General features: G+C 42.4%; 1 protein-coding gene across 3 annotated transcripts; it reads left to right on the top strand.

Moving 5' to 3' along the window:
* Nucleotides 1–155: 155 nt before the first annotated feature.
* gpatch2 (G patch domain containing 2) lies at nt 156–13,556 on the top strand. 3 transcript variants are annotated; one of them, XM_003440736.5, is made up of 10 exons: nt 156–365; nt 1,365–1,608; nt 1,984–2,531; nt 3,352–3,416; nt 4,314–4,511; nt 6,532–6,652; nt 6,982–7,021; nt 7,270–7,334; nt 7,461–7,549; nt 11,002–13,556. In XM_003440736.5, the coding sequence occupies exons 1-10, from the start codon at nt 316–318 to the stop codon at nt 11,169–11,171; spliced, it is 1,590 nt and encodes a 529-aa protein (XP_003440784.1). In that variant the 5' UTR covers nt 156–315; the 3' UTR covers nt 11,172–13,556. The 3 variants fall into 3 exon arrangements, with proteins under 3 accessions (XP_003440784.1, XP_005449657.1, XP_025754796.1); XM_005449600.3 differs by having other exon boundaries at nt 1,984–2,534; XM_025899011.1 differs by lacking the exon at nt 156–365 and adding an exon at nt 625–770 and having other exon boundaries at nt 1,984–2,534.
* Nucleotides 13,557–14,323: the final 767 nt, after the last annotated feature.

The following is a 14,323-nucleotide window of genomic DNA, read 5'->3' as shown; positions in this document are numbered from 1 at the left end:
TTACGACATGTTGTTATCAGCCACATACATATATATATATTATATCCAGTTTTGGTGTATTTAAATCGAATAATTATAATGCTCTTTAATATTATGTTCTGACGATCTCTTTCTTCCATAGCAATGCTAGTAGTACAATTTTCTGCAGCACCCAAAGGCAACACAGTACCTTGCTGCTGCTTTCGCGGTGTCCTCCTCTTGTCGCATATTGATCCAGTTAGCTGATCGCTAGCTTTTGTGCCAGAATGGTTTCAGTGGCGTGTCAGTGTTTGTCCGTTGTTTCTGGCTAAGGATAGCGGGGACTTGGTGGCTTTCATGTTCCGTGCAGCTAATCTAAAAACCATCGGCAAAGCGGGAACTGGCTGGTAGGTGGTGTTTGAAACCGCGGAGACGTAACATATTGTTCACGTCCACTCCACTCTCGTGAATCAGCCGGCTAGAGGCAGAGAGAAGGCTAGCTGCGCTAACAGGCTAGCAGCTAAGCTCTTCTGAATATTTTAGGGTGTGTTTATTGTTTACTTTTTGACGGCGCTTGTTTAAACTAAGCACAAGTTAATGCCGTGAGTGTTATTACAGGTTAACGCTGTTACGTACCAGCAGTTGGTCAGCTTTTAAATTCTGTAGTTCAACGTTTGTTTTGGAAGGGCTTGGCTAAGTAGCAAGAAAACGTTAGCCCTCGAAGCTAACAACTTAAAGTGCAAACTAAAGCAAGCGTCGATTTAGTGAACCTTGCAACCGCAATCGCGGGCTATTAAATAGCATCGCCTGAGGTTTGTTAATACTGTTTTTCAGCAGTGCACCCATCGTGTGTTAGCCCTAGCTTTGCTTGCTGAGAAGATATGGACGTTATGTAATGTGAATAATCACCAGGCTGTAGTCTCAGATATTTTACAGCTAGCTTACTCCCATGTCCAAAGTTGTCACCGTCAGTTGGGCTTATCGACAGCTAGCTGACGTGATAGCATTTCAATTTGTATCTGTCTAGTCAGCAGTCGTCTCTTAAGTTTCCTTGCGGTTTGCCAATCAATAGGAATCTACACATAATGGCTACAGACTTAGACTTAGAGACTTAGAGCTTTTTATTGTCATTGTGCAGTTTCTTGCACAGCGAAATTGGGTAGCTGGACCACAAAGGTGCTAAAATAAGAAGAAGAGAAACCAATATACAATAAGGGTGAAAATAAATAAATAAATACATAGAATAAAAAGCAGTGTATATGTATACATATGTGATATACCTATACTCTATACCAATACTTGTGCACACGGGAAATCTTTAGTGTTTGTAAGTGCTTTAGATATCTGATTGTCCACTCCTGGTGTGAGATGAAATGGTATCCACCTTCCTTTTTGCTTCATCTCAGGCACTTTCGCCGAACGATGGACGAGCTGGTCCATGACCTGGTGTCAGCGCTGGAGGAGAGCTCAGAGCAAGCTGCCCGTGGTGGTTTTGGTGATGGAGGTGACCATGCACTAGCAGTGGGCTGTCTGCTAAAGAGACAGGCTCGGAAGCGAAGGGGTAGGAAACGACGCTCAGACAACCCACATCCACCGTGGGAGACGGGCCACCTCAGTGAGGGTTCAGAGTCCAGTGTGGAGGAACATAAGGTGAGATAGGGTGAATTGAATAGGGACTGTGGGCGAGACACATCTGTTTGAAACCCTGTGTCAACAGTCTTACCTAAGACCACCTGAGCCAGTTTTACTACATTTAAGGATGTAGTTGTCTGGCTTGCTGTAGTTGTTTTGAGAAGAGGAGAAAATGTAACTGGGGGGGGGGAATAAATCCAAAACATATTAAAATAGTGTGGCGTTTTGGACAATAGCAAACATTTTTATTTGGGTAGAAATGTGTCTGTGTTTCATAAATCTGGCCCCACTGCTGTTGCTTCTGTCTTAGCTGACATATTCGTGTTGATGCAAGTGTCTTAATTTAGCATCGGCGTCACAGCCTGGTATTCACCGCAGTGTCATTTGTTGCAGGACTACCGTGCCAGTACAGGAGCTGTCTCTGCTGCCAATAGCCATGCCCGTGACAACAGTGACTCAGATGAGCAACTTGGCCCCAAACGGCGAATCCCCTACACAGCCGACATGGGGCGAAGTAAACGGCCGCTCTGGCCGGATGACCTAGGTGTCCTGGGCTCAGCAGAGGGGACTCGAAGCCTTAGGCGACGACGTAAGGTCAAACGCATGGCTGTGGACCCACCCATAGATCCAGAACCTCCCACCTCCACTATGCTTGGGCCACCGCCTGTACCCAAAGCCCGTGTTGGTGGCAAGCCACATAGACTGGGTGCAAGTGAGGGGAGAGGTGCCATGGAGTTCTGCGGAGGTGGACTGGTAGAGCCAAGTGGAAACAAAAACAGAGTAAAAAAGAGGAAACTGGCGACACACCGGCTGGGAGTGGAAGCTGCGGATGAAGGGGTTGTGGTGGAGAGTGAAGACCCCGTCTGTTCTCCAACAGACGGGTCCAAAGACAAGATGGAGCTGGAGGAGCAAAAGGGCTCGGATGAGGACATGAGTGACAGGTGGTTAGTGTTTTCCTTTCTTTTTATGCCTCGTAATTCCCGATGTTGTAGCTCCCTCTGTATGTGCTACTGTGTGCGATTTTTATGGAGTCTGAGTGTCAGTTTGTGGTACTGCAGGTAAGGGAGTGTTTGGGGCTGGTTGTCTAAAATTAATATCTTTTTTTATGTTTTTGAAATGTCTGAAATGTGTTTGGTGCATAGATCACCAAAAAGAAGCGAATATTAAAAGCTGAAATGTTGCCAGTTCCAGACTAGTTAGTTCTCATGCATGTTCTTTGATGGCTGCTTTCATTTAGAACGTATTGGGAGCTTATTTTATTGAATGAAAAATTGTTGAAAAAAAAAAGAAGAAATAAATCTAATTTGCTAACTACCATCTCGCGTTTCCCTACTTGTTGTAGGGCTGGTAAGGTTATCGTTATGGCTTTGATGGTAATGAACTGTCTGGAGTCTCTCATCCTGGGGCTAGACAGCCTTTTCCCATCATGAACTGCAGCTGGCAGAGGTAGTCCTTGTTCTGCTCTTAAGATCCTTTGTGAGCTGAAGGGGGACTCGAACAAAAATTGCCACCAGGTGGACAGCTGTGCTGAGCTCATCAAGGCTGCAGAGCAGAGAAAAGATTAAGGTTGCCAGCAGTAGTTCAACATGGAGGAGTTTACGTTACTGTTCTGTTATATATTATCACAAAGTGTCTAAGGTATCATTTATTAGCATTTATGTTATTTGTAAATGCATGGAGCTGTGTGTATGTGGATTTGTGATATAGTCATGCAGTGGAGAAACACTTGGTTGAATTTCCCTTTCCACCCTTTTCTCTCAGTGAGACCAGCAGTGTGAGTAACAGCAGTGATGGAGGCCTCTATACGAATGATGAGGGGAGGCAAGGTATGTACTGAGATGTGTCTAAAACTGTCTGGCATGTTGCATAGAAGTGCACATAGAAGTGAGGATTTTGTGAAAGGGTAAGGGGCCGCATCTGCACACAGTGGTTGTGTTGGGTTGTGTTTTGTAGGAAATGCACACAATCTAATTTTAGGGTATTTTCACACCTATAGTAGTTCATGTACTCTGGGCTCTGGTAGACTCATGTACTCTGGTTTGTACTTGTAACCTTTAGTTTTTTCCCGTGGTTTGGTTTCTATTGACACAGAAAAAACTCAAAGTGAACCAAAATGCGTCAGTACAAACCACGTAAGAACATTTAGTCCGCTTATTGTGTGTGGAGCGCGAGCAACAAAAGTAAGTACAGGAAGAAGGTGCTGTGTTCTGGCTGAGTGTCCAACATGGGGAATTTACATTACTACAGCTAGTTGCTAACCCACACTGACTGTTTGTGTACTGTTTGTGAATAACTATGGTACTCTGCCGCACCCCAGAATGCAAAGCACTCCTGGCTATGTGAAGATGTTTAGTTCAGACTTGCAGCATGCACCTGGTAGTTGACTCAAATTGCATTCACACACCATTTGGAATCGGACCTAGACCACCTCCTCCAAAAGCGTTCGGTGTGGTTGTTTGATCTGTACCTGAGTGCGATTACCCTGTTAACACCTGCATAAGTGAACTGTACTGTGGGGGGAAATGAACCAGAGTACAGTTTAAACAGAAAAAAACAGCACAGGTGTAAAAGCAACATAAAAGCACTTCTCTCAAACATCTTGCTAGCTTTTTTAAACTGCCCAGTTATTTCTAAATATGGTGAAATTGCTTTTTATTTCATTTTTGTATATGAGTTTAAGCAGCTTTTCTGTGAGGTCCCATTTTTCATACTCCTTCTTTTAGGTGACGATGAACAGAGTGACTGGTTCTACGAGGGCGAGCCGGGCTCCGGTCCGGGGCCCGGGGGTGCTTGTGGGATAGCAGGAGTTGTTCCCTGGTGGGAGAGGGAGACTGGGTCAGAGGAGCTAGATCTAGCGGACCCCGTCTTTAACAGCATTCTCACTGGATCCTTCCCACTCATGAGCCCTGGTGCACAGAGAGGTAGGCTTCTGCTTGGTGGATGTGCTTGCTTTCAGAGTCACATTATAATCACTTAGAAACTTGGACACGATGGCAATTTTTTTCTCCTCCTCCCTTTTTAGTCAACCATCCACAGCAATGGTGGCACTAAAGAGGGGTGAAGAACAGACTGTAGGTTTGGATGTAAGGAGTCATTAGCTCATTGAAAGATGCTCAGATTTCCACTGGGAGAAACAAGCATGTACTGAATTTCTCTGAGCTGGATTTGAACTGGGATATGCTGCTCCATTGAGAAAAGGATGTTAAGATGAAGCTCCTAGGCAAGAGGAGTTTTATGAATGTGGTTGGTTTGACAGACAGAGGACGGGGACTAGGTGGAAACCGATGATCTCCTGTGGTGCCCCATAGCTGGAGCAGATGGAAGGAGTAGCTTCATAACATATGTTTTTATGTATTATGTAATATAATATCTAGTATGAGGGGCAAAGTGAAGATGCTGTAGTGAAAAGTTGTTGCAGTCTCACTACAGGCCACTAGGAGGCAAACGGTTCACACTGACATATCAGCATTACAGCAATAAACTGATGTATGGAATAAGAGAGTAACATCTCTTAAAAAAGGCTTTGTTTGCAGCGTTCAGCATCGAAAAGAAACATTTTCAGACTTTTGCTGCATGAAGTTGCCTTTTGCTACCTGCTTTTAACTCGTGTCCCCCAGTGTTTCTCTAGCTCCCCCCCTTCACACCTTGTTAGTCGTGACATATCATCTCCTACCTATTTTCCAACCAATGTGGTGCTGGTGCCTAATTTAGAATTACCTTCACATCAGTGCCCAAAAGCTGGAGCCCACATCACACAGGATAGTTGCTGGACTTAAAGCTGGAGATTTGTTTGTTTGCAGATTTGTTAGACCACAGGTTTATGCCACAGCCACCCTAAATTAAAGGTACTGTCATTACCAAAACCATTTTTTATGTTTCTGCAATGGATTATCCACCAGTATGTGCAAGCTGTTTAATCAAAAGGATTGTTAAAATATAATTGTTGTTCTTAGCCATGATTTTTCAAATGTATTGTTTTACAAAAAAACAGAGAAAAAAATAGTAAAGTGCATTATTTTTGATTAAGATGCCAAATTAATTCACTTGAATTCCTAAACAGAAAAATTAGTGAATTGAGTTTGAAATCCATCGATCCTTTTCAAAATGGTAAATCGTTGAGAACTCGATGAAAAGGAAAGAGTCTGCGTTAAAGCACTTCTTGATGCTGGGTATGCTTTGTGACAAAATTGTGCAAGACTTAAACTATTCTCACAGTGTGGTCATGTATGCTGTGGACCGATCAATTGCTGAGACTGATGCTTAGAAAATGTGCCAAGGAAGAGGCAGAAAGCAGATGTCCAGTCCTTCAAAGTTTTAAGTACTAAAGACAGAAAGAAAATCACTGCTGATGTGAAGGTCTTCAGGATGACCATAAGCAGAGGACTGAACAAACGAGGCTTAAAGGGAAGGCTAGCTGCTAAGAAGCCATTTTTGAGACATGCAAACATCCAGGACTGCCTTTAAAATTTCCAGGCAGCACAAACACTGGACTGCAGATGACTGGAATAAGGTACTGTGGGTGGAAAAGTTAAAATTTAAACTCCTTGGTCAGCATTGTTGTGTTTGTCCAAGAAAAGCTACAGAATGTTTCAATGCTAGATGCATTGCACCTACGGTGGAGATTCCATTGTGCTTCTATTTCTGTAAATGCTCCAAAGGAGGCCATAAAAATGAAGCGTTTTGGTAATTATGTGTGAATTAGAACTATTTAATTTGTCAGGTGGTCTAATAAGTTTGTTGAATACCGTACGTCATATTGAGATTACCCCAGCTTCCAGTGCATAATACTTTATATTTCAACAGGTTTGTGAACAAGCTGGGTTTTCAAAAGATGTATCAGTGTTTTGCTACCTTGAAATGTTCCTGACCCAACCGATTGAGTGATTTCACCGATCGTATCGTAAGATTAAATGATGATGAACCTGCGCTTGTGTTTGTCAGGTTTCCAAGCCCGGTTGAGCCGCCTTCACGGCAGCCATCAGGCACCTGAGGCAGGGCTCCAGGGGCCCTCCAGTCAGGGCTTCAGCGAAAGATTGAGCAGACAAACTCAGGACACCCACGAGTGAGTTCTTTCTGCATGATCAGCTTTTCCATTTTATGAAAGATGGTATTTAAATAAGTAGCCTTGGTGTAGAAGAGTTAATAAACGTAACTTAAAAACCTGCAGGATATGATCAAAATTTGGGTTTTACAATTTTATACTGACATCATAAAGGCATTTTATTTGACAACAGAGAAGGATGATGAGACCTCATTCAGCGTTTGCCTGTGTGTTAGCTAATGTGAGAAAGATCTCCATAAGATCTGTTTTCTTTGGGGGATCTGTACTAGTTTCTGTGGTAGAAGAGAAGCAATAGTTTCTGTGTAATGATACCATAATATCTCCAACAGGCCTTGGTTCAGCTCAGGCTCAAGGAGAGAACACGGACAGGTGAGCTGTCTCTCTTTTTTTAATTTTCTTTTTATTCCTTTTATTGTGGAATAAAAGGGTTTGAATCCGCTCAGAGGCCATTCACTGCCTGTCCTTCCCTCACCTGTTCTTTCTCCCCACCTTTCTTATCCTCTCTACACCGACCTAAAAAAGGCTGAAAAAGCCTCCAAAATGACTTTAAAATGCAGAATACAAAGTTCATTCCAGGGGTAACTCGCTCTTTTGTGCCTCCCTCATTGCCCCTTCAGTTGCACTGGGACCCACTCTCAGACAGAGGGCATCGGAGGACCTGCTCAGTAAAAACAGCAAGCAGGTGAGAGCAGTTTAACTTTGTTGTTTGGTTTTTTTTGTTTGTTTTTTAAAGGGACGAGAACTTTTGTTGTTATTTAAGATCAAATGGGTGCTATCATATTTTTGCGTGTCTTGACTGGTTTTACAGACAGACCAGCGGACACCTCGGCTCACTCTGCACAGGGGATATCAAGCGGAGGCGGAAAGCAGCCCCCCTTGGTTCCACTGCACCCTCAGGTATTGGATGCACACCTAGCTTCACCTAGCACACCATCTGGCACTTTATACCAACTGCTCCTTTTATTGTATTTTTGGCTCTCTTCTGTTCTCCTCTTCCCCCACCCCTCCTCATTGAGCTCAGTGTGTCCAAGCTTTCTTCCTCACCTTCTGCTGTACGGACTGGGATGAAATGTGCGCTTCAGCTGCATATTTTTGAGAAAGTGGGTCTTTCTCCCTTCATATCCTCCCTCCTGCACAACCTTCTCTCATTAATAAAGCCCTTTCCTTCCTAAGCTTTGCTGGACAAGAGTCAGCTGGCTAAATCACGCTGCCACAGCAGAGATACTGGATTAGCCGTTAGCCACTCAGCCCCTCCACCTCCTCCAAAAAAACTACTCCTCTTACCTAGGGATGGGTATCGTTTAGGTTTTATCCGATACCAGTACCAAACCGGTACTTTTGAAACGGTGCCAGTGCTTAAACAGTGCTCGAACCGGTGCTTAAAGAATGGAGAACACACACTTTGTCCAAAAACCTCTCATGTTTAGCTGTTTTTTTGTAAAATGATAACAATGTTAGCCTTTTCTGCAGCTCTAGGGCATATATGGTATCACTCTTGGCTGGAAGCAGTGCTTAAACAATGGAAAAAACACCAACTTTGTCCAAAAACCTCTCATGTTTAGCTGTTTCCCACTTTTTCTTTGGCCATTTTAGCCTTTAATAATGTGGTTAGCCTACTCAACGTAAATTACACATGAACAACATGAAGCTACCCATGCAGAGAAGAACGGCTGCTGCTGCCATCATCATCCGTCATCATTTCTGCTACACTGGCAGGGCTAGGGGCCAGGACTCTACTCTTCGGGTTCTTGGTGGATGTTGCTAACTCCGGGTCCGATAACAGGCAACCCACCCGCAGTAGATGTGCACAGTGTGAGGTCTCGCAGCAAGCTATCATTTCTCGGCTTTTAACAAAACGCTATACGTCGCCAGGTGTTTCATCAGATTCGAGGTGTTACCTCCTTTGCACAGTATCAGCTTAAAGCACTTGTTGCAGGCTGCTGAGTTTGCATCTTTTGCTGTGAAGTACAGCCAGACTTTGACCGTTTCGCCTTGGGCATTTTTAATCTGTAGCTCTGCTCTAAAAGAACGTACGTACCTGGGCCCGCCTACTACGCTTGCAAAGGTAAAATGCTTGGCTAGAATCCAAAGTGTATGACATCTCAGGAAAAAAAAGCACCGAAATAAAGCCCCGAAATGTGCGATGCTTTTCGGTCTGGTTACTACCGTTTATGTCAGAACCGATGCCATTATGGCACCGGATACTGGTACCCATCCCTACTCTTACCTCTGGGCCAGTTTATCCTTTTGGAGGAGGAAGGATGAGTTAATGCTAATGTTGGCCCTTTAATTTATTTAGTCTGGAGCAATGTCTTGTTTTTGATTGTAATTTATACCTAAACGCTGACATTGTATCCACATTAGTGTACTGAAGCGTTTTATGAGATTAAGTTGGCTGTCGGTCGTGGGTTAAAGAGTCATGCATGCTTTGGCTCAGGTGCAGGCTTCTTTAATTTATACCCACGACCAACAGAAAGGTAAGCATTTGTGTTTAAAAACAGAAGAACTGGAGCGCACATTAGAGAAATTGTGCAGACAAAAAAAAGTGTAACCGAACATTAATATCAACTTTATGAGATCCTTATTTCAGGCTGCCTGCTTAAAAAGTTGCATAAAATCAGTTAAATAGGGCAGCAACACCCAGCACGCACATTGAAAACATTGTCTACTGGGCTACCAAAGTGTCATTGTGGCATATTCAGTGTTGCATTGTGTACATATCTGACACTCACTTGGCATATATTTGTACTCTGAGGCCTGACGTACTTCCTGGCGTGCTCGAACCCTCAGACGATCGCGTCTGCAAATGAGCTTGCAGCTTTACTCTGCCCTGCATACAAATGAAAGGAGGATTAAAAAGGGTAATAGGTTGCACTCTGTGACTGGACTGGGAACTTCCAGGAAGAGGGAGGACAAAATGATCACTGTCTGAGACAGACACGGATGATCTTCCCTTCACTGGTTGCATTTGTTACACCATTGAAAATGTGGCCAAGTCAATTACATGGTTACGTTTATACTAAAGCTGAACCACCAGATAGACAGAACGTCAGATCTGTAAACAAGAAAAAGGATTTTTATGTTTTAGGGTTAATGTATTGTAAATCCAAAAAATACTGCTAATAACCTTTTTTTCAAGTATCAGTTTTTAGTGTCTTTAAAAGTGTGGAAAAAGTATCAAATGTTTTGCCACAATTCAAAGTTATAATGTTAAAAAAAAAAAGGTTGGCGAGTAGCTGCTGGCTGTAAGTAGGTTGACAGTAGGTGTAAAGACCTATACGGTGCTGCACTGTAAACCTTATTTGCAACTGATTTGCCCTGGCTACAGCCAACAGCCACCAACTGGTTGAGATGTACACATTTGTCACTGACGTGGTCTCTAAGCCTGTGTGATTAAAACATAACAGATCTAATAATGGAGCTAATTGTTTTGCACATATCAACTTTAAAAAAGATGGATACAAAGCACCTGTTTTGCCACAATATTCCAACCACTGGATACATTTCAGATGTTTTGTCCTTGATTTATATGAGTAAAAAAAGTGCTAGCAGTTTGATAGTACTATGACAAACTAGTTATTTAACATTATTCTGGTGCCACTTTATCCCTGTGTAGTTCTAGGAATTTCATGTATTCAGTGCATCCTTGGCTCTGACGTATCTTGTCATCGTTTTGTAAACCAGTTATTTATTTTTAAGATTATGGTTAGAGGTCAAGTTTCCTGAAAGTCTTGTGACCATGATAACAAAGATGTCACCTACATTTTTCAAATTCAAACCATAGGCACATCTACCAGGAGACTGAGAGGGTAGCACTGGCAGCCACCAGTACTTTTTTCCCTTCTAGTACAGTCCCAGCTAAATGGACTGAAATTTATATAAATAGCTGTTCTTTACTCTGACTTAGTACTCAAAGCACTTCTTACACTGTAAACTGCATTCACAGACATATCAATAGTAATACATAGCAATAAGGCACTAAGGACAAAAGGCAAGTCTACCTTACTTTATTTGGGGGAGCAAAAAATTTGTTGGTGGGAAGATGGCTACGATCTTCAGATGAGAGAAAGTAATCAGAAGAGTTTATGTACCACTTACCTGTGATTGAATTTCCTGTCATGTTAAGTTGTTTACGGCACTATAAGTGTCTCTAGCTTTGTATTTAAACTGTTTGTGGGGCATGACATCAAACTAACTTTATTATCTACTCATTTCAAGCGTGCATTGTCTGAACTGCTTTGAAGATCTCCTTTATAGCTGACGCTTGTACATAGTGTGTACCATGGTATGAGTGAGGATGTGTAGACAGAAATTATTAGCTTTCTTTAATCTGTGAATTTTGTTTTCAGGAGTGGTCGGGGAGAACGCACCTCCAATCCCTGAGACCAACATGGGGAACCGCATGCTGCAAACCATGGGTTGGAGTCCTGGGATGGGCCTGGGTCCTGAGGGAAGAGGCATTACCGAGCCAATCCGGGCCACCCAGAGACCTAAAGGCACGGGTTTGGGTTTCAGCTGAACATCCAGAATGAGGCCAGGATAATATACCCCACCAAGGAGGAACGAGATGAAATTCTCCTCAGGGTTATCCAAAAAAAACAAAGGTCTGGAAAAATCCAGGCGCACGAACAACGAGAGAAGGACGCTGCTCATCGTAGCAAATGGCCTGAGCTGAAACAAAAAATAACCTTTCCCACGTTGGGGAAACTGCAAGAAGACTGCGATCTCTGCACAGACTCCTTAACATGTAAAAGTAAAGGACGGAAAGTGATCCACAGACAAGACTGGCAAACGCGTCTTCTTGAGAAACTCCATGTTGGAGAAAGTGATGTGATGTCTCATCCGTTACCTCAGATGCCAGTGTTACTGGTCAGAGAACTGGGGTGCTGTTGACTACATATAAACAGTATTGCTTCAGGTCGCCAGTGACGACGGCAACGGTTTTTCAGTTGGCTGTGTTGGTTAGTGAATCAATGATAAATGGTTTTTGTCTGATGTTGCACAAGAATTTTAAAATCAACTGTTTGAGAAGGCTATACCTCAAGATTAATTATTTTTTAATTGTAATGAATTTAGGGTACGCTTTATTGATGTAAGTTTGGATATCTGGATGTTTTCCCCGCCTAATTCCTTTTTTAATGTTGATTTAATTGGAGAAATCTTGTCATGAGAATGTTTTTAATCTCTCCCCCGAAGAAAAAGAAAAAAAGGCTGAAAATCCAAGTTACAGATTTCTCTTCATTTAGCACCAGTATGCACACATTTGCACACGAAGCCTGAAGTTTCACCACACCCTGCTTTTTTTTTTGTTTTGTTTTATTGAACGTTATTTAAGGTTTTTAAACAGTGTTGCTGTAAACGTAGCCAAGAGTAAGCACGCTCTGTGACTTTACACAGACACACGGTATGATACGAGCATTTTGGCGTTTCCGTGCACACACTTAAAGGAAGGAACCTGTGTTTAACCGGTGCTTTCCGCTTAATTTGCTTGATTAGACCTTTTCGCAGGATTGTGGGGAAGTGCGGGCTGGCTAACGTCTAATCAGACACCTGCGGCACAACAGAGGAACTCAGACGCATTTATTAAAATAAGTTGGGCTGCTTACCTAATTGTATTATTTACTATGCAGCTGTTGGGTAATTTAACCCCATTAGCATATTGGCCAGACACAGCGGATTGTTGTGGATATATAGCTAAAGTAAATTTAAGTGCAGCTGAGAGATCAAGGGGCCAGAAAAAAATAGAAAGATGTTGATTAGAAATGGTGCAGGATATTTAAAGTGTAGCAGTATTTCCTCTGAACAGCTTTTAACCTTAGGACCTAACTTACCTCATTAAACTCGTGACAGTTCAAAGACATGTGAGTGGAGCTCTGATGTGGAAGAAAAGCGTGTACAGTAGAAATTTAGCCTCGGTAAACCAAAACTGTTAAATCTGAAACTAAGCAAAAAAGACTAACGCATTAATTGTTTATTAATTTGATTTTAGATTGTCCTATTTTTTGTAAGAGATTTTGTAATTTGATAAATCTCTACATTTTTACTGCAGCCCCAAGTAGAGGATGGATTTTGAAGAAAGGGGGGAAAAAAAGCCTGATTACTTAGGTTAAGGTGACTCAGCATTTTTATGAGCACTACATTTCTTTGACCTAAAGTTCTTGGGTTACTTTTGCAGTATGTTTTGGTCATTATACATCCGTACAGTGAAGCGCTGTCCAATCAGCTTTGCAGCATTTGGCTGAATCTGCACAGAGACTCTTGCTCTGTACACTTCACAGTTCATCCTGCTGCTTCTGTGAGCAGCCACATCATCATCACTACAGCAGGTTACTCCAAGTAACCAGGCTCTTCTGGAACCATACACGCTCATGCTTTAACACTGTGGTTATGTTGTGGATAATGAGCCTTTCCTATCTTCGCCATAAATCAACTGTTTCCACTAGGGACATCTATTTTTTTTGTTTGTTTAAAACGAATATTTAATAGTTTTAAATGTCTAATCTGGGCTTCTTGTTCTGAAGTGTAAACGTTGGTTTGCACATTGTTGTAAACCCCCTGTATTTCCCTTCATGAAGGCGTCTCTTGATTGTAGACTTTGACAATGATATACCTACCTCCTGGAGAGTGTTCTTGTCTTGGATTATTGTGAAAAGGTTTTTCTTTGTCAAGGAAAAGGAATTCTGCGATTGTCAAATTTTCTCTTCTGTTGTTTTTCAGGCCTTTTTCTCTCGACCAGCGCCTTCCTTACACCAAAATGTACCAAATTGCTGATTTTCTTTGTTTTTTTGCCTGTAGAACTTTGATGGGTTTTGTGTTTCTTTTTTTTCGGCCTGATGATGGGCTCTTTTTACTTGCATAGTATTATGTAGATTAGTGGTTTAATAAAGCAGCAGTTTATGCAGCATTTAAGTGTTTAATTTCTTTTATTAATTTACCCATACTAACAACAACGGGATTGAATTTTGAGAGTTGTCCTGTGGAGTTAAACCGATATTTTTTGAGGCTTTAAAGTTGGTTGAACAGAGCATCAGGATCGGCAGTCGTTTAGGACAGCGGTCCCCAACCCCCGGGCCTCGGACTGGTACCGGGCCGCGAGAGTTGAGGCTCAGGTGTGAAATGTATGGTTTTCAGGGTTTTTATCGGTTTTCAGCGTTAATTTGTTATCGTTTTTATCGTTAACTCTGTTTTCCTGGGTCTTTTCACATGTGTTATGAATAAATCTTCTTTTTTTTGGTACCGGTACTAGTTTTATTTTGTTGTATTTATCCGTGACACCTTAAAGGCCGGTCCGTGAAAATATTGTCGGGCATAAACCGGTCTGTGAGGCAAAAAAGGTTGGGGACCGCTGGTTTAGGACACTGACATCAAGTTGTAAAACGTACATCATCAGTGAGGCAACTTACTCCGATCAGGATGTGAGCCCTTTAAATACAAACCAGGAGAACTTTCTTCTCTGGTTGCTCTTGAGACGGCACAGTCGCAGCTCCCTTTTGATGAAGAGAGCTTTCTGCAAATCAGAACGTGGCCTCGAAATATTTCCAACTCTATAAACGCACACATCCCATGCACATGCTGACTCAACATCACTGAAATATGATGCTCGCGCTCTCTCTCCGTCTTCTTCGCTCCTCTCTTTTTCTCCCATCTTTTGCAAGGCTGCAATAGAAATCC

This window comes from Oreochromis niloticus, linkage group LG15 (genome assembly GCF_001858045.2).
Source record: "Oreochromis niloticus isolate F11D_XX linkage group LG15, O_niloticus_UMD_NMBU, whole genome shotgun sequence".
Classification (NCBI taxonomy): Eukaryota; Metazoa; Chordata; class Actinopteri; order Cichliformes; family Cichlidae; genus Oreochromis; species Oreochromis niloticus.
Note: the sequence above shows the minus strand (reverse complement) of the source record. Positions and strands in the feature narration are given on the sequence as shown.